This window comes from Molossus molossus, unplaced genomic scaffold (genome assembly GCF_014108415.1).
Source record: "Molossus molossus isolate mMolMol1 unplaced genomic scaffold, mMolMol1.p scaffold_m16_p_9, whole genome shotgun sequence".
Lineage (NCBI taxonomy): Eukaryota > Metazoa > Chordata > Mammalia > Chiroptera > Molossidae > Molossus > Molossus molossus.
The window spans coordinates 87,148,972-87,172,981 of record NW_023425403.1 but is presented as its reverse complement, the minus strand read 5'-3'; the positions used below and the strand labels follow the sequence as shown (position 1 = coordinate 87,172,981).

General features: G+C 38.2%; 1 protein-coding gene across 2 annotated transcripts in view; it reads left to right on the top strand.

Moving 5' to 3' along the window:
* The window catches only part of VWA8 (von Willebrand factor A domain containing 8), a 391,316-nt gene that overhangs the window by 28,288 nt on the left and 339,018 nt on the right, over positions 1–24,010 (top strand). For both annotated transcript variants that reach the window (XM_036249886.1, XM_036249887.1), the window contains exons 3-5: positions 10,404–10,534; positions 14,169–14,279; positions 20,628–20,795. In XM_036249886.1, the coding sequence (XP_036105779.1) occupies positions 10,404–10,534; positions 14,169–14,279; positions 20,628–20,795 (410 nt within the window). The remainder of the gene's footprint in view (positions 1–10,403; positions 10,535–14,168; positions 14,280–20,627; positions 20,796–24,010) is intronic.

Sequence of the window (24,010 nt, the reverse complement as noted above, 5' to 3'; positions counted from 1 at the left end):
ATGTAGCATTGACTACAAGGCCAGCCACAGGATTCAGAAGCTGCTTATACATATTAAGAATATTATGTGGACTTGAAATGTAGTGTTGATGAGAGTTTTAGATATCCCAACATCTAGAAGCTCAGATTAAAGGTAGAACTTATTCCCTACTGCCTTGCCTCCCCGACAACTGCATCTTTCGGAAGGTAAGGGAAACAGAGAGAAACTCTTCCTCTGGGCTTAATTGTGAATTAGAAATAACTCATTGGTGGTGTGTAAGCAACATAAACCTTGAAAAGAAACAGATGTTGATGCCAACACTATTTCTCAACAGCATGCTGTTGACATATTAAGCAGATGGTACTGTCTTGGACATTGCATAGCATCCCTAAATGTCAGCAGTGTACTGAGTTATCCCTATCCCTTAAAGCTTTGCAACAACTCAGAGTTCCCCCAGATGTTTCCAAATGCCGTCTGGCAGGCATAGATAGAATACTGGTAGTTTGCTGCTATTTGAGAACCACCGTTGAATGGATATGGATGCGGGGATTGCTGAGAATGGTGGGATGTGCCTTAGGCCAGTGGTTCTCAACACACAGGAGGATTGTGCCAAGTAGAAGACACTCCCATGAGCATAGTCAGGATTATATACAGTTCCCAGGGTCCCAGCTATAGGTAATTCTATGCCTATATTTTATTCTAATACTCTCCTACTTAAGAAAGTGCATTGGTGTACAAACTGCTCTGTGATAATAGGTGTAACTCTTATTCTTCTCCAGTTTGCTAAAAAAATTTTTTGCCCTAAACCTTAGCACTTTATAAACACTGACAACATGTGAAGGGCAGACCTCACATTTGATTAGGAACTGCTGCCTTTGACTTTAAAAAATCTTGAAAACGAATATAGTTCCAATGTCAAGACATTCAAAATAGAATGGAACCATATAGAACTAAATTGAGAGTCTATAATCATAAATAGTTACAAGTAGTTATAAATAATAAAAGGTGGGAGGAAGCTGAAGAGACCAACTTGGATTTACCTTCAAGAACCTTGAAATTTTTTGTTTTAGATGGTCAAGGCTAGGTAATGGAAAGTCAGGCACATTGCCAAAGTTGGATACAAATGAGCAACACAGAACTGTAAGAATAGGGCAGGGGAGGCCTGTGGCCAAAGTAAGCTGAGATTTGTGAAAATTTAAACAACAACAAAAAAACACAAAACCAAAGTGGTTAAGTTTTTCATTATATATTTGATATCAGAGTAAGAAGAGGTAGTAGTTCTGTAGCATAGGGAACGATATAATTGTATTGATAGAGAAGTCGGAGCTTTCTAACCCTTACTTTATTTCATCCTTAAATAGTAAGTGGACTGACTCATTTGAAGTAAGAGTAGACTGTATATCACAACAATGGATTTAAGCCTGAAGTAGGAAAGAAAAGAGTTACTTGAACATCTAGTAGGTATGAGGTTGACTCTCCAGGCTCAGTTGAATTGCATCCCAGCATCATGAAACTCCTTGAGACATTCTCAAAGGCACAGATTGTTTCTCAATCTGTTTTTCATTGTTGCTCTCCTAAGGACATTTTTCCTTCGCTGTCTTTCCCAACCCCATGTTATTTCAATACCACAGATATACTGTGTATCTGTTTATGCACGACGGCCTCTTAGTGGGCGACAGACCATTGTAAAATCTAAGAATTTTTCTCAGGTCCCTCTCCAGGAACCAGTGTTTGCCCCATCGGGGTGATTGATACCCCCTGAGGTGATATGCATGTCCTAGAGGATTCATAGAGGAAGGAGAGAAAGCCAGGCATCCCCATGGAGGTGATACATCTCCTGACTTTCAGACTTAGAGGCACTTGGTTGGGGAAATTATAAGATGCTTTGGTGTCACCCCAGTGACATGGTAAATCGACCAGTCTGCTGAAAACCTTGTCCTTGATCTTCCCAGTGAAGAAAATCAGAAATTTATCTTTATTATTCCCAATGATTAGATGTTAGTTTTTTGGGGGAAGCAGGGGGAACTTCTACCTAGCAATATTGAGTTGTTGGGAGGGGGGGGAAGCACAGTGTTAGCCCTACGTAGGCATTCATAATTGATCCTTGAACCTCACTTTCATGACCTCACTGGGTGATTAAACAAAGTTTTAAAAGTATAAAATATTCACATAAAAGTATATACTGGATGTATGTGTTTATGTATAAAATGCAATACAGTAATAAAACACACTGTAGCCCACACCCAATTTAAGAATTAGAATATTTTCTTCCTTTTCTTTTTTTCCACGGACCAATGCTCTACCCCTGGGCAAAACCAGCCAGGGTTTTCTGCATGTTTTATTTTAATTAATTAATTAATTAATTTTTGTTACACGTGTTTCCCTTTTTCCCCCCACTGATACCCCCCTCCTCCTCCCTCCCTGCCCTGTCCCCAGCTTTGTTGTCCATGTCCATTGTTCATGCATACATGCATATAAATTCTGTGGTTTATCCCCCCCCCAACACCCTCTTCTGAGTATTGTCAGTCTGTACCCCACTTCCACGTCTCTGGGACTACCCCATTCCTCAGACTGTTATGTTCATTATATTCCTCAAATAAGTGAGATCATCTAATATTTGTCTTTCTCTGCTTGGCTTGTTTCACTTAGGATAATACTCTCCAGGTCCCTCCACGTCGCCTCAAAGGATAAGAGATCTTTTTTTCTTACAGCTACATATTACTCCATTGTGTATATGTACTACAGCCTTTTTATTCATTTGTCTACTGATGGACACTTGGGCTGTTTCCAGATCTTAGCTATTGTAAATAGTGCTGCTATGAACACGGGATACATATATTCTTTCTGATTGGCCTTTCAGGCTTCTTAGTGTATATTCCAAGAAGTGGGATCACTGGGTCAAATGGCAGTTCAATTTTTAATTTTTTGAGGCAACACCATAGTGTTTTCCATAGTGGCTGCACCAGTCTGCATTCCCACCAGCAGTGTACTAGAGTCCCCTTTTCTCCACAGCCTCGCCAACACTTGTTGTTTGATGATTTGTTGATGGTGGCCATTCTGACAGGTGTGAGGTGACACCTCATTGTTGTTTTAATTTGCATCTCTCTGATGATTAGTGATGTTGAACATTTCTTCATATGTCTCTTAGCCATTTGTATGTCCTGTTTGGAGAGGTGTCTATTTAGTTCCTCTGCCCATTTTTTAATTGGGTTATTTGTCTTTCTTTTGTTGAGCTGTATGAGCACTCTATATATATTGGAAGTTAACCCCTTATCTGATGTATCATTGGCAATTATGTTTTCCCATAGAGTGGGTTGCCTTTCCATTTTGATGATTGTTTCTTTTGCTGTGCAGAAGCTTTAGAGATTGATGTAGTCCCATGTGTTCATTTTCTCCTTTGTTTCTGTTGTCTTAGGTGATGTATCAGTGAAAATTCTGTTGTGTATGATGTCTGAAATTTTGTTGCCTACATTTTCTTCTAGGATTTTTATGGATTCACGGGTCAAATAAGTCTTTTATCCATTTTGAGTTTATTCTTGTGTATGGTGTAAGTTGATGGTCTAGTTTCATTTTTTTGCATGTAGCTGTCCAATTTTCCCAACACCATTTATTAAAGAGGCTGTCTTTACTCCACTGTATGCTCTTACCCCCTTTGTCAAATATTAATTGAGCATATTGTCTTGGGTCCATTTCTGGATTTTCTATTCTGTTCCATTGATCTATCTGCCTGTTCTTGTGCCAGTACCAGGCTGTTTTGATTACAGTGGCTTTGTAGTATAACCTGAAATCTGGTAATGTGATCCCTCCAACTTTGTTCTTCTTTTTCAGGATTGCCGTGGTTATTCAAGGTCTTTTTTGGTTCCATATGAACTTTTGAAGTATTTGTTCTAGTTCTGTGAAGTATGCTGTTGGTATTTTGATGGGGATTGCATTGAATCTATAGATTGCTTTGGGTAGTTTAGATATTTTAATGATGTTAATTCTTCCAATCCATGAACAGGTTATGTGCTTCCACTTTTTTATATTATTCTCTATTTCTTTTTTCAATGACCTGTAGTTTTCTGCGAATAGTTCCTTTATTTCTTTGGTTAAGTTTACTCCTAGGTATCTTAATTTTTTTGCTGCAATGGTAAATGGGATTGTTTTTTCAGTTTCTCTTTCTGTGAGTTCATCATTGGTGTATAAGAATGCCATCGATTTCTTGATGTTGATTTTGTATCCTGCTACTTTGCCAAATTCATGTATAAAGTCTAGTAGACTTTTGATGGAGTCTTTGGGGTTTTCTACGTATAGTATCATGTCATCTGCGAATAATGACAGTTTTGCTTCCTCCTTTCCAATTTGGATCCCTTTTATTTTTTCTTCCTGATTGCTTCCAGTACTATGGTAAATAAGAGCGGCGAAAGTGGGCATCCTTGTCTTGTTCCTGTTCTTAAGGGAAATGCTTTTAGTTTTTGCCCATTGAGTATGATGTTGGCTGTAGGTCTTTCATATATGGCCTTTATTATGTCGAGATATGATCCCTCTATTCCCAGACTGCTGAGCGTTTTTATCAGAAATGGATGCTGGATTTTGTCGAATGCTTTTTCAGCGTCTATTGATATGATCATATGATTTTTATTCTTCATTTTGTTTATGTGGTATATCACATATATTGATTTGCGAATATTGTACCAGACTTGCATCCCTGGGATGAATCCCACTTGGTCATGGTGAATCATTTTTTTGATGTATTGCTGGATTCAATGTGCTAGTATTTTGTTCAGGATTTTGGCATCTATGTTCATCAGGGATATTGGTCTGTAGTTTTCTTTCTTTGTAGTGTCTTTTTCTGGTCTTGGAATTAGAATTATGCTGGCCTCATAAAATGAGTTTGGAAGTCTTCCTTCTTGAATTTTTTGAAACAGTTTGAGAATGGATATTAGTTCTTTGAATATTCGGTAAAATTCCCCCGTGAAGCCATCCGGGCCTGGGCTTTTGTTTGCTGGGAGAGTCTTGATTACATCCTCAATTTCTTCTGTTGTTATTGGTCTGTTCAAGTTTTCTATCTCTTTCTGGTCCAGTTTTGGAAGACTATGTGTTTCTAGGAATTTGTCCATTTTGCTTAGATTGTCGTATTTGTTGTCATATAATTGTTCATAATATTTGTTAAAAATCTTTCGTATTTCTGTGGTGTCAGTTATTATTTCTCCTCTTTCATTTCTGATTTTGTATATTTGGGTTCTCTCTCTTTGTTTTTTGGTGAGTCTAGCTAAGGGTCCATCAATCTTGTTTATCTTTTCAAAGAACCAGGTCTTTGTTTCATTGATCCTTTGTATTGTTTTTTTGGTCTCCATGTCATTTATTTCTGCTCTGATCCCTACTATTTCCTTCCTTCTAATTGCTCTGGGGTTTTCTTTTTGTTTGCTTTCTAGTTCTTTAAGTTGTGATGTCAGATAGTCTATTAGAAAATTTTCTTGTTTCTTGAGGTAGGCCTGTAGTGCTATGAACTTCCCTCTCAGAACTGCTTTCACTGCATCCCATAGATTTTGTATTGTTGTGTGTTCATTTTCATTGGTTTCCAGGAAGTTTTTAATTTCTTCCTTGATCTCCATGGTAGCCCATTCATTGTTCAATAACATGCTATTTAGCCTTCATGTTTTCAAATGTCTTTGCATGTTCTTGTTGCTATTGATTTCTAGTTTCAGACCATTGTGATCTGAGAAGATGCTTGATATGATTTCAATTTTCTTGAACTTGTAGGGACTTAGTTTGTGCTCTAACATGTAGTTTATCTTTGAGAATGTTCCATGTGCACTTAAGAAGAATGTGAATTCTGCAGTATTGGGGTGCAATTCTCTGTAGATATCTATTAAATCCATTTAATCTAGCGCTTCATTTAGAGTCTGCGTTTCCTTGTTAATTTTTTGTCTGGATGTTCTATCCAGTGATGTCAGCAGGGTGTGAAGTCCCCTGCAATGATTGTATTCCTGTTGATTTCTCCTTTGAAGTCCTCCCAAAGTTTTAAAATATATTTTTATGCTCCTATATTGGGTGCATATATGTTTACCAAGGTTATATCTTCCTGTTGGATAGATCCTTTCAATATTATGTAGTGACCTTCTTAGTCTCTAGTTATGGCCTTCATTTTGAAATCTACTTTATCAGATATGAGTATTGCTATCCCAGCTTTTTTTTTGCTTTCTGTTTGTTTGAAAGATTTTTTCCATCCCTTCACTTTCAACTTATGTGAGACTTTTGTTGTGAGGTATGTCTCTTGTAAACAACATATATATGAGTCCCGCTTCTTATCCAGTCAGCTACTCTGTGTCTTTTCATCAGCACATTTAAACCATTCACATATAAGGTGATAATTGATATGTACTTATTTATTGCCATTTTCGTTTAGTGTGGTTCTATTTTTCTTCCTATTTCTTCTAATTATAGCAGTCCTTTTAGCATATCTTGCAGTGCTGGTAATATATTTCCTTAGCCTTTTTTTTTTTTGGTTGGGGAAGCTCTTTATTTGAACTTCTATTTTGAATGATAGCCTTGCTGGATTCAGATCCTTGTTTTTCATGACCTTGATTACTTCATGCGACTTTCTTCTGGCCTATAGTGTTTCTGTTGAGAGGTCAGCTGAGAGCCTTATGGGGTTTCCTTTGTAGGTAACCTGTTGCTTATCTTTTGCTGCCTTTAGGATTCTCTCTTTGTCTTTAATTTTTGGCATTTTAATTACTATGTGTCTTGGTGTGGGCCTGTTTGGGTTCTTCTTATTTAGGGCTCGCTGTGCTTCTTGAACTTGAATGCCTTCTTCCTTCACCAAGTTAGGAAAGTTTTCTTTCACCATTTCTTCAAATATATTCTCTAACCCTTGCCCATTTTCTTCCTCGTCCGGGACTCCTATGATGCGAATGTTGTTACGTTTCCAGTTGTCCCACAATTTTCTTAAGCTATCTTTCAGTTTTTTTATTGTTTTTTCCTTTTGGTTTTCTGATTGGTTGATTTTTTTCTACCCTGTCTTCTAATTCACTGATCTGGTCCTCAGCTTCCTCTATCTGCTGTTTCGTCCTTCCAATGTGTTCTTTATTTCTGATATGTCATTCTTTATTTCCACTTGGTTGGTTTTCAGTGTTTCTGTATCTTTACTCATGGTGCTGATGTCCTTACTCATGCTGTTGAGTTTCCTCAAAATCATGGCTCTGAACTCTACCTCTGATAATTTGCTTAACTGCATTTCATTGATCTCATCTTTGATAGAGATGTCTTGTTCTTTCATTTGGAATTTGTTTCTTTGTTTCACCATTTTGGCTGTCTCAGTGGGTTTTGGAGCGTGCCAAATTTTCCCTGTGGGTGTTGGTGTTCTGCTGTTTGTGGCTTCCTCTACTGAGTTTGGATGAGCCTGGATGGACCCACATTAAACACCACTGTCAACTCTTACATTCCTGGGTAGATTTGTAAGCCCAGGAAAGGTTCAGTTATCCTCTAGCTTTTTCCTGGAGGCCAGTAGTCTCAGTTACTCAGTACCTTGGAATGTAGCCCTGGTGTTCTGCATAAGAGGATTTCCAGAGCATGGGATAGATGCTGGTTGTTAATGAGCCTCAATTTGGATTTTTTTGCTTCACCCGGGAAAGGCTAAATCTCTGGGGGTGGGGTTGAGGGTGGGGGCTGCTTTCCCCCACAGCTCTTGGAAGGACCACACTGGCCACTGTCCTTTGTGGCCGCAACTCAGCAAAAACTTTGAGTGCCCTCCAAAACCCGGGTGTCCCCACAAAGTTCCAGCCCAGTCTGCCCTCCCTCTGCCGTAGGCCCCAGGTGAGTGGCTGTGGCTAATTTAGCACTCTGTCCAGGCTCTTTGAGGTATGGAGCAGGTTTGATCTTTATTCCCCAAGGGCGTTGCTCACAGCTAAGACTGCTGGCTGTCCTTGGGATCCCAGCCCGCCACCCTCTTGAGCCTCCACAGATCCTACCAGTGTCTCTGGTTATATGGTCCTGTCCTGTTGTTTTTCTGTTGCTTTTTTCTGATGATTTGTCTGTATTTTAGTTGTAATTCTTGTTTGGTTCTGGGAGATCATCTGTGTAGCTTCCATTCACTCCACCTGCATTTTCACATCCTCTAAGCCTATCTTGTCCGCAGCTGGGTAGCACAGGCCTCTCTGGTGCCCCCGCACTCTGCAGGTCCTGCGGGTAACTGTATTGCACAGTCCTTTTGGGGACCCGGCTATGCCTATTTTATGGGCTGCTGGGTCGCATAGGCCTCTCTAGTGCTTCAGCACCTCGCAGGTCCCGCAGGTAACTGGATTGCACAGTCCTTGCTGGGTTGCACTGGCCTCTCTGGTGCCCCTGCACCCTGCAGATCCCGTGGGCAGGCAGCTGGATCGCACCAGTCCCTCTTGGGCTCTGGCTTCCCACTGCTCTTGTGGGCTACTGGACCGCAAAGGCCTCTGTGGAGCCCCAGCTCCCGCCGCTGGTGGCTGGGGAGTGCTGCTGCCCCTTGGGGCTCAGCTCCTGCTCAGCTTTTGCTGTAGTTTTTGGGGATGGGTCTCAGCTGCTGGTCTGTGCTTCTGTTGCCTGGGGATGGATGTCTACTCCCCAGCCTCTGTTGCTGGGGGTATATCTTGACTCTGATCGGGCTGCTACTGTGGGGGATGGTGCTGGGCTCTCAGCTGTCTGCGGCTTCTGCAACTGGCACCTTGGGAGCTCCGCTACTGTGCACTGTCTGTGTTGACACAGAGTGTCCACTGGTCCAATGGTGCCAGGTGCGCGGGTGGGCTCAGGTTGCTGGGCCCTAGCCGCTCCCACTGCCTCCTCCCAGGGAAGACCCGTCATCTTACCAAATGGTGGGACCTCCCCAGGCTCAGGGAGAAGTGCCCTGAAGGGCTGCTTACTGCGGTAGCCGGCTGCTCCGTCCACAGCACAGGGACCTTCTGCTCTGCGACTCTGCACTGCTTGGGTGTGGTCGTCCACCTTCACGTCCACTCACTACTCTCTCACACACTCACCCTCCCTCCGGTCCTGCCTGCTACCATCTTTTCAGAACTAGAATATTTTCGATACCATTGATGCTATGAGAGTCTGATTCCATGCCCAGGTATCCATTATCCTGAATTTATTCTCTTACACTTTTGCTTTTTCCAAGCACTGTTTTATCACATATGTATATATTTCTAATGAATTAAATTTGCTAGTTTATTGAGTTTTATAAAATAGTATCATATGTGATTTACTCTGAGACTTAATTTTTCCACTCAATATACCTTTAAGAGTTAAACATATTGTTGGAAGTAGTGGTAATTTATTCTGTTCTCATTGTTATGTACCATTCTATTGTATGTATTTTACCCATCTCTTGTCTCCAGTTTTATTTTGAACAGCACTGCTATTAGTATTCTATATGCCTCCTAATGTACAAGGGTGAGAGTTTTTCTTATGTACCTAGGAATGCACCTTCTGGGTCGCTGGGTGATTTACAAATAAGCAAACACAAATTAATTGTATGAACTCAAACATTTTAGAAAATGCTTAGGCAGAAGATGAGCAGATTGTGGATGATTTAATAGTAGACTTAGCCCTGACCAGTTTGCTTCAGCAGTTAGAGCATCGACCTACTGTCCAGAGAGACCTGGGTTCAGTTCCCACTAAGGGCATGTACCTCGGTTGCAATTTGTTCTCAGCCCTGGTTGGGTCATGCAGGAGGCAGCCACTTGATAAGTCCCTTTCATGTCGATGTTTCTCTCTCCCTCTCTCTCTCCCTCCCTCCCTCCCTCCCTCCCTCCCTCCCTCCCTCTCTTCTTCTCTCTCCCTCCCACTCTATCTGAACAAAAAATGGACAGATGTCCTCAGATGAGGATTAAAAAAAAAATAGTAGACTTAGAAGGGCATTGTATGGAGTAGGCTTCTATTCCCCAGAGACTTGGTGTAGAAGAATAGACAAATTCTAAAGAAGGCAAAACCTTCATCAAACTTTTTAACTGTGAAGTTTGAGAACTCACAACCCATTGCCAACTAAGTTATAGTAACGTGTTCTTAAAATTTAAAAGACTACAATAATCATTAATTGTCTGGGATGATTTGATCATATCCTCTTTTTAGAACAAAAGGGGTGGTCTATAAAAACTGTGAAAAAGTAATGATACTATTCCTCATATCACACTTGAAAATTAGTTTCATTCCCTTAGTGACACTTATAGGTGAGTGTTCAAATGTTCTTATAAGCTTTTAAGTGTTATGTGACTCTCTCTGATATAAACTTTGTCCTATTTTAATATTGATAATGATAGTTTTATTGTAAAACTGCAAATTCACCAAATGTATGTATCAATGTATGTGTATACGTGTGTGTGTATATTTTAATATAATATATAATTTTCATTGATTACTTGGAGGTTTATATTATATATAGTAGTTTAATTTGCATTTCACTTTATCTTTTTCCTCCTGTTAAGTTTCAGACTCTCTGGCTCAATCTGTAATTCAGCATCTAAGATGGATAATGCAGAAGGATCTTCTGGGGCAGGATGTCTTTCTGATAGGACCTCCGGGGCCTCTTCGACGCTCTATCGCTATGCAGTACCTGGTGAGCAGTTGATTCTTGTGCATTTGTAAGGGTCTTAACATGTTGGAAAGTAACTTAAGATTAAGAATTTATAAAAATACCAAGATTAGTCATTACTTGAAGAAAATTGTTAATGTTGAAGATTGATTTGTTTACAAAGAGTTTGGAATAAATTATTTGGGAAACAAACATATTGCTTTTCATAGCTTTAGCAAGTTTTTGTGATAACTAGAAAGCCGTCCACTTCTAGTTGGAAAGGAAATATAAATTCAGTCAATGATTAGCAGATAGACTCAGCAACTCTGAGATTACAAAACAATACTTAGATTTATACTACTTAGGGAACATTCTTTTATCTCAGATCCACATTTTAAAAGGCCAAATAATTCTCTGACTTTTTTGATATTAAATGATCTTTAGAAAGAGAGCCTAAAGTTTGTAGAATATCTCTTGTGTTACACACTCTCTTTATTTCTTTAAATAAATGAGAAACAAGTGCATTAAGTACATCACTCCAGCTTTATTCAGCTGTAAGTAACGGAGCTAGACTTCAACTCTCATGTTGTTTCTTTTTCTGACATGTTATCCTTTTAAATGTTTGCAGTTCTCTGAGAACATTGTGAAGTGAGTTGAACTATTCAGTTCTCAACCAAAATAAACAATATTATAAGACTTTTTTTTTCTACTTTGTCGTCATTAATAGGCATCGCTCTAGTGATTCGAGAAAGACTGTTATCAAATGAAGTTGTTTTGTTCTGAAGGTACTTTTTAGGATGAAGAGAAAAATCTTGCTTAAATCTGCCTTGTGTTCTTAATATTAAAGAATTTATTTTTATGCTATTGAAACATACTTTATGTACTCTTTTATGTCACTGTTGAATTTATTTTGGTATTCACAAAATCATGTAGGGCAGGAATGATAATATGAGGAATAAATCGTAACCTAACTATCTCTAGCCCATACATTTCATATCTTTTGTTCCGAGAACCAGTTGGTGAGGTATAATGTGCTATTGTATGCACCGTATCCTCACTTTATTAATGTACAAGGCAAATGTGTCTTATTTAAGAATGCAGTCAGCTACTGAGAATCTGCTGTCTAGAACCTCTTTAATTTGAAGATGTGTGCATTCTACCTGGCTAATTTCAAGGACTACAATATCTCACTTTGAACTTGTTTCTGGCAAGACTTTGAACCATGTCAGGAAGGAATAAGGAATGAGAAAGGCTAGGAAATTGTAGGAGTCTTCTTGGATAAAAAATGCAACATAAGTTTATAAGGGTGAAGTCTGTATTTTAAAACAAAACAAAACTTTAGACTGTGAAATAGACCTGAGGCAGTTTTACAACGTGAAAATACACATAAGAAGGCTGCGGTTCATCCTGGCCCTGGTCGGGGTTGAGCAGGAGGAAACCAGTCGATGTGTCCCTCACACATAGATGTTTATCTCCCCCCCGCCCCCCACCCTATCTGAAGATAAAATAGAAAAATATTCTCTGGTGAGGATTAAAAAAAAAAAAAAGAGCCCTGGCCTGTTTTGCTCAGCGATTAGAGCGTTGGCCTGCGGTCCAGAGAGACCCGGGTTCGGTTCCCACTAAGGGCACGTACCTTGGTTGCAGTTTGTCCCCGGCCCTGGTTGGGTCGTGCGGGAGGCAGCCACTCGATGTGTCCCTTTCACATCGATGTTTCTCTCTCTCTCTCTTCCTCCCACTTTATCTGAACAAAAAATGGAAAAATGTCCTCAACTGAGGGTAAAAAAAAAAAAGAGAGAAATACACATAAGAAAACTTACCAGCCCAAGCTACCTTGCAAACTTTTCAGTGGATGCTATTGCCATTAGATATAAGGGCCTATGCTTAACTTAGTAATAGCCACAAAAGATGAGGTCTATATTTTGGGGCAAACCTACTAAATCAATGAGAAATTAAGTAGAAATAATTTGATAGTTGTGTTTACACTTAAATCATATATTTTTATTTTTATTTTTTTATCCCTATCCAAGGATATTCTTTGCATTTATCTCCAGATAGAGCAGGAGGGAGAGAGGGAGGAAGAGAGAGAGAGAGAAACATTGACATGAGAGAGACACATCAACTGGTTTCCACCCACATGACCCCAACCGGGGCCAGGGACAAACCGCAATGGAGGTTTGTGCCTTTAGAGGGAACCGATCCCGGGACTCTGTGGTGCTCAGGTCGATGCTCTAACCAGTGAACAAAACCAGCCAGGGCACACTTAAGTCATATAAAAGGGATTTTGTAGACAGTTCAAAAAAACTAGCAGATCACTGCCGCCTCCTCCATCTGCTGCTCTGGTGCTGTTTGTGAGCTCGTGGGAATGCTTGTGAGGCAGCAGCTGAGACTTCGGTGCTCGTTAGGCTGCTGAAGAGCCCAGGAAGCTGTCAAGACCGAAGCAGCATCCTCAGTGTGGCCGTTCAGGCTAATACTGTGGTACAATTTAGTGGTAAGAGGCGCGCATCACTTTGTCAACCAATTTGAATGATAGGGTTTCAGAAGCAAGAAGTGGGTATCTGCTAAAAGGAGAACTTGCTACTTTACTCCAAAAGTGTATGCTCACAGGCAATTTATTCTTATTTAAAAAAACATCATTATAACCATGTGTGTTTTCTTTATTTAAAAATTTTCCTTCTTTCCATACATACTTAAATTTATGGGTGCATGGGAACTGGCACATTTTAAAAAAACTAATTAACAACGATAATATATTTTCATCAACATCACATGGAAATAAAGTGAAAAAAAATCCCTTTTCTGGAGTATAAAGGAATTTATTGGAGTATAAAGAAATAAGCTGAATGAGTATGTGATTAATGACCATTAATAGCATGCTCATTCAACTATTTTCTTTATACTCCAGTCAATTAGTTTGTTTTCCCTGTTTAGTGAAAACATATTGTATGCCTTATTCAATTGGAGAATGTCATTGTTTTTAATTCAGCATTGTAAAATCAAGGATAGTGTTAAAAATATTTTGTTCATTGATATTACTTGTAGAGAAAAATGACTTTAGGAATGGATAAATTATTCTAAAAGAAATGGATTCTAGATCGTTTTCCCTTCAAATCATATGTGACTTTTGTGGGGGTGTGTAAAATAATTACCCCCCCCCTTCATCCTTTTCCTCCTTTTTTTCCTTCTTGAATAGCTGTGTATGTGTCTCTCTTTTCTGTTGATCTGGCTGTTGGTTTTTACCTTATTTTCACATGTACCTAACACACTGTATACAATTGGTAAACATTGGCTAGTGGAATTAATGTAAATCAACCTTAAAAAAAGTTAAGCGTTACTTGCAGAAATGGCTATCATTTGGTAGAAAACCAAGTAGCCAAATTATTACTCATGATACTTGAAAAGAATTCTATAGGAGACATTAAGATTTATAAGATCTCATTTTTATTATTGCTTAAGTAGTAAATAATTATTAAGTGCTAAATTATGGGGTGAAGTAAAAGCAGAACTCTACATGTTTTGATTAAGGTTCAATTTATTGCGTTTTTCTCAAAGCTAGACTCAAAAGGTTTTAATCCAGAAATGCATTTAAATGCTTTTCTCTAGGGCAATGGCATCGTCAGCTCCCAAGCATATGTTGGGAATTAGATTTGATTTTGGAACAATTTTACTCTCTGTTCTACAGGAGCTGACCAAACGGGAAGTTGAATACATTGCCTTGTCCAGGGACACCACGGAAACGGATCTCAAACAGCGCCGGGAGATCCGCGCAGGCACGGCCTTCTACATCGACCAGGCAAGTTCCCAGCGCCTCTGACCCGTGACTGTTTACTCCAGGTCTCTGCGGAGCTGATTTTAAAAGCAGGAGAGTGGTAGCTTATGTAGTAGTGAAAGATAGCTGTACTGTCTGTACCCTCTCTAGACAGATCTGATTTAGATTTTTTGAGTTTCTGTTCTTGGAAATGCCTTCTTGGTTGAGTACTAAATAGGAAACCATGGATGAAATTAATGGTTCTAAAATGTTGGCTAAAGATCATTTATGCTGTTTCCTTAAATTTTCGGTTACTTTCTACTACTTGCCTATAGAAATTTGAGTTTTTGAAAAGAATTGAGAAAATTTTAATATAGGTTATTTTCTAGCACATTTATTAAAGTATTCTCAGTCTAAAGGTCTAGTAGGTATAGGTGTATTAAACATAGTGAAATTAAATTTATACTTCCAGGAACTAAAGCTTTTTTTGGCAGGGGTGATTTTTTACCAACTAAAATAATATTTTATGACTATTATCATGAAGCTGGTTATACATTTCTTCTGATTATTGCTTAAAATATTAGATATTGTTCTTTGTTTGGAATACCTATAGAAAAAAGGATAGAGACTTTAAATGAGCAATTCATAGAAAACATATTTTAAATGTCCAACACATCTGTGGCAAGATGCTTGACCATTTTATTTACAAAAATAAAAGCAATAGTGCACTGCTATCTTTCTTTCACCTCTCGGATTGGCAAAGAAGAAAGTATTGCTAATGTCCATCGTTGATGAGGAAAAGGGGCTGAGGAGGGAGCATTGCTGTTGATGCAGTTTGAAAGAAAGTTAGGCAAAATCTGCTGAAAGAATATACTTTGACCCAGTAGTTATGTTTCTAGCAATTTTTCTTCCCAATGTTATTCAAAGTTATATGTACAAGGATGTTTATTGAAGTATTATTTGATATCATATAAAACTATAATAATGTATATTTAGGAGGTAAATAAAAAAATGAGAAACAGAGTCTGTGTAGACTTTAAAAAGAATGAGGTGAATCTATATGTGATGATAAGAAAGAAGACCAGGATGTGAATGAAAAATACTAAGTTGCAAAACAGTGTTTATAATATGATCCTGTTTGTGATAAAAAGAAAAAAAATACATAAATGTTTGTGTGCACATTGAAAATTTCCAGAAGGAAACTGGAGTCAGCTATCAGAGCTAACCTCTGTGGAAATGTGATTAGCCATCTGGAGTGGGGTGAGGAAGGAACTTTCATAATTATTTAAATATGAAGCTATCACATGAGCACACTACTACTCTATAATTTTAAAAAGTATAATTATAAAAAAACACTGAATGAAAGAATTTTTTGAGACAAGAATATTCATATGTTGCATAGATTACTATTGATTACAAAAGGAAAAATGCACTTAAAATGGAGAGATATGGCAGTCACCACCGTGATGGTGATCAAACTTAGCATCATATAGAGGGAAAATCTGAGAAGTTCAGCTTTCCAATAATTAAAAAGTAATCCCTTGTGGATGAAGCACACAGCACATTTTAAAGAAGTCCATTTTATTCACATGATGCCAAAGGTCCACTTCATAGACTATTTCTAATTACAGATGGGAAAATGCACCTCTACAATGCCTGCTTCTTTTCTGGACCCAATGAGGATGAGTGTTAGGACGAGAGATTGGAGTTGGGATAGTGAGGAGCTGGCGAGAAAGATTAGACAATGTGATAACAGCCTAAATAAAGGGGAGGAGACAGGAATATATTTAAATGACAGTGAACTGGCTTTGTTTGGTAGAGGATGGATTTAAAAACATTTTTTGATTTTTTTAAATATTCATATTGATTGTTGCAATGCAAATAAATAGTGAGGAAGAAAATGTGGATTTTTATGTTTGCAATTTTAAAGACAGCTTAAAAATTTGGCTATTCAAAAATCTCAGAAATTGAGTTGTTTTAAGTAATTAAATGTATTGATTAGCTAAGGCTTTATTTCTTGAAACACGAAGTAAAATATTTAGATGAAACTCCGTAATATTATACCCTCCTGCCATTCTAAAAAGCATATTTTCATATATTATCTATTTTACAGTTTATAAAATATTTAAAGTGCTATGTAAATGTATGGTAGTATTCTATACTTTTATGGTTTCTTGAGGAAATCTACTGATTATGAACATTAGTTATTTAGGAAGTTGTAATGCACTGACCCCTTCAGAGCCCATGACTGGTGTATGCCTGTTGGTCCTTGTTCTAAGTTACTTCAAACTATTTATTGAGATTATATCTGGTTTTCATATTTTTCTTTTATCTCATTTTCAGGCAGTTAATATTCCTTACTGTTTGCTCATGCTCAGGTCCTGTCATTTCTCTGCCATGCAATCCCATCACACCCAGAATAAAGTCCAGACCCTTTAATGTGCCCGCAGTACTCTCCAGGACTGAGTCTTATCCACTTCTCCTTCCCCTCGTGCCCTTGCTTCCTGGGCTCCAGCTACAGTGGCCTTCTTGTTCTCTCAAAACAGACCACATGGTTTTCATCCTCAGAGCCTTCGTACTTGATATTTCCTCTGCTTGATGTATCTTCTCCCAGATTTGTCTATTGCTGCCCCCTCATCATTCAGATTATGAATTCTCAGAATATTTTAGCCAAAGTAATCACTGAACATGCCCACACCCTTTCCACCTGTACCATGCTGTCATATTATACAATGTAATCTTCTTCAGAGCACCCATCACTGTCTGAATTCACCTAATTCTTTCTTTGTTTCCATGTTTATTGTCTGCCTTCCCCACTAGAATGTAACTGTCTTGCTTATCTCTGGCACATAAAAACTGTCTGGAATATAATTGGCACTTATATTTGATGATAATTCCTCCTGTAGCTAATCAACCTTGTTAAAATTTTAAATGAATTAAGAGTAAATAGGCTCTGGATGAGATCAGGGGGCTTCCCAATGGAAAAGATATCTGTCTTTTTGACATCTATTTTGAGTCATCAAAATGAGTAATTCTCATCCGAATTCTCAATAGATGAGGTTGCCAGTTGATTACCAGCTAGTCATATGTTTGTTTGAATAAAAGGTCTTTATATTTATCTTATGTAGAATTTTTTAAATTTATTCGATATTCTTAATTATTAAATTTGATATCTGGGGTCAGGGGAGAGGCACAGTCTTCATTTACTCTCAGGGGATGGCTCTAAATCTAGGTGGCCAAGGTAGATGAAAAAAATACACGTGGCCACGTGGTGGGTGCCAGGAACAAAAGTTTGGGGTTTTCAGTGTTGTTGACATTGTATGCACATTATGAGTGATGTCCAAGTAATTACTAATGGACATTTCAGCTGGAAACCTTGGCAAAATTCCCATGTCCAAGTTGGAGGTCATGGCCATTGACCTCCACCTATTTTCATATAGGATTAAGGAAGATTGATGATAAACTCAACTGCTACTCTTGAAGATCAGAATTAAGTTAATTCTGTCAGGGGACATTTATATTTTCTTTCAAAATAAAGATTTTTCTGATTAATAAAATCATAAATGCTCATTTTTATAGATATGATATCTGTATATATACATACACATATAGTATTTATTAAATTAATGAATATGTATTGAAATGACTGCTATGTGTCAGGCTCTCTAAGTGCAGTGAACAAAAGAAAAATTCCTGTCATTGTAGAGCCTATGTTTTAGTGGGAAAAGCAAAAGAAACAGAGTAAAGAAGGATAATAGAGTATAGTAGAGTAAATGCTAAACAGCATAGGGAAGAATATAAAAATTATTACTTGTAATCTCCTTCAAGACCAACAATGTGAATATTTTCTGCATTTCTTTTTTTATGCCTATGTACATATTTACTTAATCATGTGCAATTTTTACAAATATGGTGTATACCATGTATATAAAGTTTTATATAGTTTGCTTTTTTAAAAAACCTGATATTTTTCATGAGTATTTTCCTGTAACATAAGCTATTATTAAAAAATATGATTTTTAGTATCCAAATAGTATTTTATCAAATATATGTGACATTATTTATTTAACATTTCTATTTTATTTACATTCCTATGTTGTTGGTCATTCAGTTTCTTTCTAAATTTTCACTATTATAAATAACACTTTGGTGACTATCATAGTAACCTATATCTTGATTCTATTATTATCTCTGATCACATTACTTTTTTAGATTTGAGTGCTAGAAATATAATTACTAATCAAAGGGTCTGGACATCTTAAAAAATCTTGGAATTTGGAAAGCACCTCCTGTAGAAACAAAGCTCTTGAGAGTGGCTGAATTCTGGTACTTGCACCAGGTCCTTTGCAGCCACATTGTTATGATGTGTTCTCATTGTCCCTTGGACAGTTGGAGAGAGTCTGTCTATTTACTCTGGCTTCTGTGTTAGTCACAACTCAGGCCTTGGCTCTTTACCATGTTGCCATCTTGAGCAGATCAATTCTTATCTACTCATATAGCGTTAGCTGTTTGGCAGATTTGTATAATTCATTAAAAAAACATCAAGGGACATGAAAATAACTTTTATTGAGGAGACCTCTGTTGCACTAGGTGCATTTAATTCTTGAAATAGCCTTCGGAGGGCAATGACTTCCTCAGGTTGTAGGAGAAGTAACTGAGCCTAGAGGGCCACACAGTTGATAAATAGCAGAGGTGGAATTAGAACCAGAATGTGTCTAATTTCAGAGTTTAGGTTTTTTCTACCATTTTCTCCTTCCCTGAAAAAGCAATGATGATAATGACAATGATGACAACGACTACAAGGATGACAGTATTCATAGTAACAGCAAATCTTTTTTTTTTTATCCTCACCCGAGGACACCTTCCCATCTTTTGTTCAGATAGAGTGGGAGGGAGAGAGAGAGAGAGAGAGAAACATTGACATAAAAGGGACACATTGAGTGGTTGCCACCCACATGACCCAACCAGGGCCAGGGACAAACTGCAACCAAGGTACATGCCCCCAGCAGGAACCAAACCCAGGTCTCTCTGGACCGCAGGCCAGTGCTCCAACCGCTGAGCCAAACTGGCCAGGGCACAGCCAATCCTTTTAAAAGGCTCACGGTGTGTCACAGGTTATCTGATTTAATCTTCACCATAACCAATGAGGTATGTACCATACATAGTGTAGCTTTAGAAAGAAATGGAGGCTCAGAAAGATAAAGTGAGTAACCTAAGTCATCGATAGCAGGTAAGTGCTAAAGCAACCAAACATTAATCTGATCTTATTCTGATATTTTAAAATAAAGTTTGTAATTCTTAAAAATTTTCTTTGGCTTCTTCAGTGCTATTACACTGTAGTCATTTTGAGTAATTTGAAGCTCTTTGGAATCTTATTTTCATTAAGTCATGGCTATATTAACAATAATTTATATTTTAATAGGTTTGATAGCTTGAAATTTTTTTTCCAGTGCTGCTTTAATTCATAAATAGTGGGAGTGTACGATACCCTTTGAGGATATTCTCTTTCAGGAAATGAGGACACAGACGTCCAGATTGTTTGCCTAAGGTCTTGTGTCAAATCAGAAGCAAATGTAGAGCAGGGACTTAGCTTCTTATTTTAGGTCATGGAGCTGCTTTTATCTTGAAATCCTTTGTGTCCACATGTTGGGTTGTTGAACCTGTTGTATGAGATGGTTTGTCCAGAAAGATCTTGCTGTATTTTTTCTGACTGCTGTTTGAGAAAATTAGGTCTCTGGAAGTTCTATAGCTTGCAGGGCAGGAAAGGATCCTTATGGTTGATCTAATTTCTGTTTTGAGAAATGATCACAAGTATTTTTTTCTACATAAAATATGTATGTACTGCTCCCTTCTCATTTTAAAGATTTCACTAGAAAAAATTGGTAGGTTTGTAACGTTGGGAGCACTGAACATTAGAATAAACCTGAATACATTTTGGTGGTGACTCTTGTTTAAAACTTTACAGTCTCCATGTGTTCTCACCTAGCTTATTCGATCCTCTTAAGAAGAGTGTGGGATGCATAGACAGATTGTATCTTCATTTCCCTTTTCTAGTTAAGGACTGTTTCCTTGTTTAGTTGTTACTGATTCAAAGATAGCTCTAAGTTTTCTATTTCATTGAGTGTAATCTGAAATGTTACAGCTGAAAGGAACTGTAGAGATCATTTCTTCCAATCTCTTCATTTTACAAATGGAGGAAACAGGCCTAAAGAGAGAACATCACTTGCCTAAGATCATGTAGGCAGATACAGCAAAATCAAGAACTGGAACCCAGCTTTCCTGATTTTCGGTCCCTGTAATAAGAAGCACAAATATAATTTGCATTATAAGTAAAATTAAGCCATGCTCTGCTATCTTCTATGTTCTTATATTGCTTTTGTTTCTTGGAAATAGTGTGCAGTTCGTGCAGCCACAGAAGGCAGAACTCTCATTCTGGAAGGCTTGGAAAAGGCGGAAAGGAATGTTTTGCCTGTTTTGAACAACTTGCTGGAAAATAGGGAGATGCAGCTTGAAGACGGGCGCTTCCTGATGTCTGCAGAGCGTTATGACAAACTTCTCCAAGTAAGAAAAGAAAAATTCAACTGCTCTGACTTAGCTACTGAGCTATAGTAGTGCCATTTTTTGTATAAGACAAGACTGTATCAGAAGAAGGGCACATATGGCCCATATCTATGGCAAATTGCTGATGTCAAGTCACGAGTTTGCAGTTTTACAAAGCTTTTCTAATATTTGCCAATACCATATTAGAAAATCTCCAAGATTTTTACTTTTTCTTGCCAATTTAATTCATTCATTCCTTCCTTCCTTCCTTCCTTCCTTCCTTCCTTCCTTCCTTCCTTCCTTCCTTCCTTCCTTCCTTCCTTCCCTCCCCTTTTAATTCTTCCCTTTCTTTCTCCTTTCCTGTCTTCCTTTTTTCGTCTCTCAACAACTATTTAGTAAAAACCTAATGGCTTCTAGACAGTGGTGGGAATACAAAGCTGAAAAAGTTCAGTTCTTGGCCTCAGAAAGCCCAAGTCCAGTAGATACTGACAGAAATTAGTAAGATGTTTAAAATATACCCTGATGGTTCAAGCTGATGCCTGAGTTGTTCTAAGGGTCACCTAACTGGACCCCCTGCTTCCATCCTTCCTGCCCCACAGCAGCAATTGCTTTAAAACACGCAACAGGTCAGGTCATTTCCCATCAACTTCCAAAAATTCTGTTATCAGAACAAAATCCAATGTCCTCACAGTGAAACACAGGATCTGTTCCACTATCACCTCTTGGGCCTTATCTCCTAGCGTTCTCCTTTCTTACTGCACCCAGCTGTCAGAATTCCCGTTACTGTGTCTTAAACACGCGGATAGGCATTCTCCTACCTTGTTATAGGTGCTGTGTCCAGGCACTTGACTCTTCTGGAATGGTTTTCTCCCAGATATCTGCCCAGCTTACTCCTGTGCCTCCTTCAAGTCTTGGCTGAAATACTGTATTATCAACGAAGCCTGCCCTAACCCTTCTGTTTAAAATTGTGATGTGCCCTCTACTCCCTTACCCTGCTCTATTTTTCCCTGTAAAGTCATCTAACATTTTACATGATATACTTATTATATTTTTAGTTCATTCTCTGCTTCCCTCTATGAGATTATAACTTTCACTAGGGGAAGGATTTTTGTCACAGATGTTATAGCAGGCTCTTAGAGCAATGCCTGACACTGGGTCAGCGTTCAGTAACTATTTATTGGATGAATGAATAAGTGCAATAACATCTTTAAATGCTATGATACAAGTGCGTATAAAGAGGGCAACAACAAGGGAAAGTGGGGCCCTTCAAAGGCTTTGGAGAAGGGGTCTATAATGTCACACTGGAGCGTTCTGGCTAACCAAGTCCCCAGGGTCTGATGGCTCTGCCTCTGCAGTCCAGGATTCAGAGTCTCTCTCCTGTTCTCTAGACATACACATGTGCTAATCTTACTACCCCAGGTTGGTTACCAATTGCTCAAGAGCAGGATCTGTGTCTTAAGCTTCTTCTTGAGCCTGCTCCCAGGGAGCTGATACAAACCTAGAACAACCTAACACTAAATAGTAGATATTGACACCAGAGGGTCTGACTGAACTGATGCTCCATGGCCAGAAGGACAGGACACCTCCTTCTGATTCTGCTGTATGCGACTCTTTTCTCGGAAATCTGTCTTTCGATCCTTTCAGTTCCGTTTCTTTACTGTTTACAGGAGACCCTAGCTGGTATTTTCATTGTGCAGTATAGTTTTCTTTTGTCTGAATCTAAAGATGGCAACATGCTAGTATAATAACAAGGGGATATTTGAAGATTTTTTTTTAGAGGGAGGAAGGGAGAGAGACAGAGAGGGAGAGAGAGAAAGACATCGATGTGAATGAGAAACATTGATTTGCTGCTCCTACACATGCCCTGATCAGGGATGGAACCTACTACCTGGGTCTGTGCCCTGACCAGGAATGGAACCTGATACTTTTGGTCTATGGGATGACACTCCCAACCAGCTGAGCCACCTGGCCAGGTCCATGCTTGAGGATTTAATCAGTAAGAAGAGTTAAACTCATTTGTTCATATTGCTATAGTTAATTTATTAAAATGAAAACCATTTTATTATTTATTTATATTTAAAAATTTTGGTTTTTACATTTATATTTTACAAATAATATAAATAACTATACATCAAAGAATAATAATTTACATTTATTGTAAAAGTAGGTAGGTATGATACAGAACATTTTCTCTTTAGATACTTTCTAATTTCAAAATAACTATTATTTGCCTCTATATAGTTATTTGCCACTTTTAGCAAATGATTTGGAAAAGAATTCTTAGATTATGGAATTATTTTTTTAAGTATACCAGTTACTTTATAACAGAACTTCAATATACTATTTATTTGTATGATAGAATTCTATGCAAAGTTGTTGAACATATTACTTTGGGTAGGAATTTGGGATATGGGCTCAGACAGGTTTTAGTATACAAGAAGGCTTATTATTTATTTATTTATTTATTTATTTATTTACTTATTTATTCTCACCTAAGAACATTTTCAGATAGAGCGGGACACAGAGAGGGAGGAAGAGAGAGAGAGAGAAACATTGATGTGAGAGAAACACATCTACTGGCTGCCACCCGCACGACCCCAATTGGTGCCAGGGACAAACTGCAACTGAGGTACGCGCCCTTAGTGGGAACCAAACCCAGGTCTCTCTGGTCCATGTGCCGACACTCTAACCGCTGAGTCAAACTGGCCAGGGCAACAAGGAGGCTTATTATTATTAAATAAGAAGGATGTACTATAGTTTCCCCAATGTAAATATCAGTATAAATAAATACTTTTATTGGTAAATGTAATTTCTGTATCCATGGAATCTGTGTCATGGGAACCTCACAGAACATAGGCAAAATCTCTTCACAAAACACCACCACTTGAAGATAATTTGTTTTTCTTTATTGATTTTAGAGAGAGAGGAAGGGAGAGAAAGATAGAAACATAGATGAGAGAGAACATTGACTGGCCGTCTCTTGCATGCCCCACACGGGATTTGGCCCACAACCTGGGCATATGCCCTGACCAGGAATCGAACCGGTGACCTCTTGGTGCATGGGTTGATGCTCAACCACTAAGCCACACCAGCCAGGTGAAGATAATTTCTATGTAAAAGGATTTCAACACCATAACTGAAGTTCCACTTATTTCTAGCTAGATTCAATATAATAAATTTGAATATCTCAAAATGTTAATGGTTTTGTGGAGGTGATTATATAGAATATTAGAAAA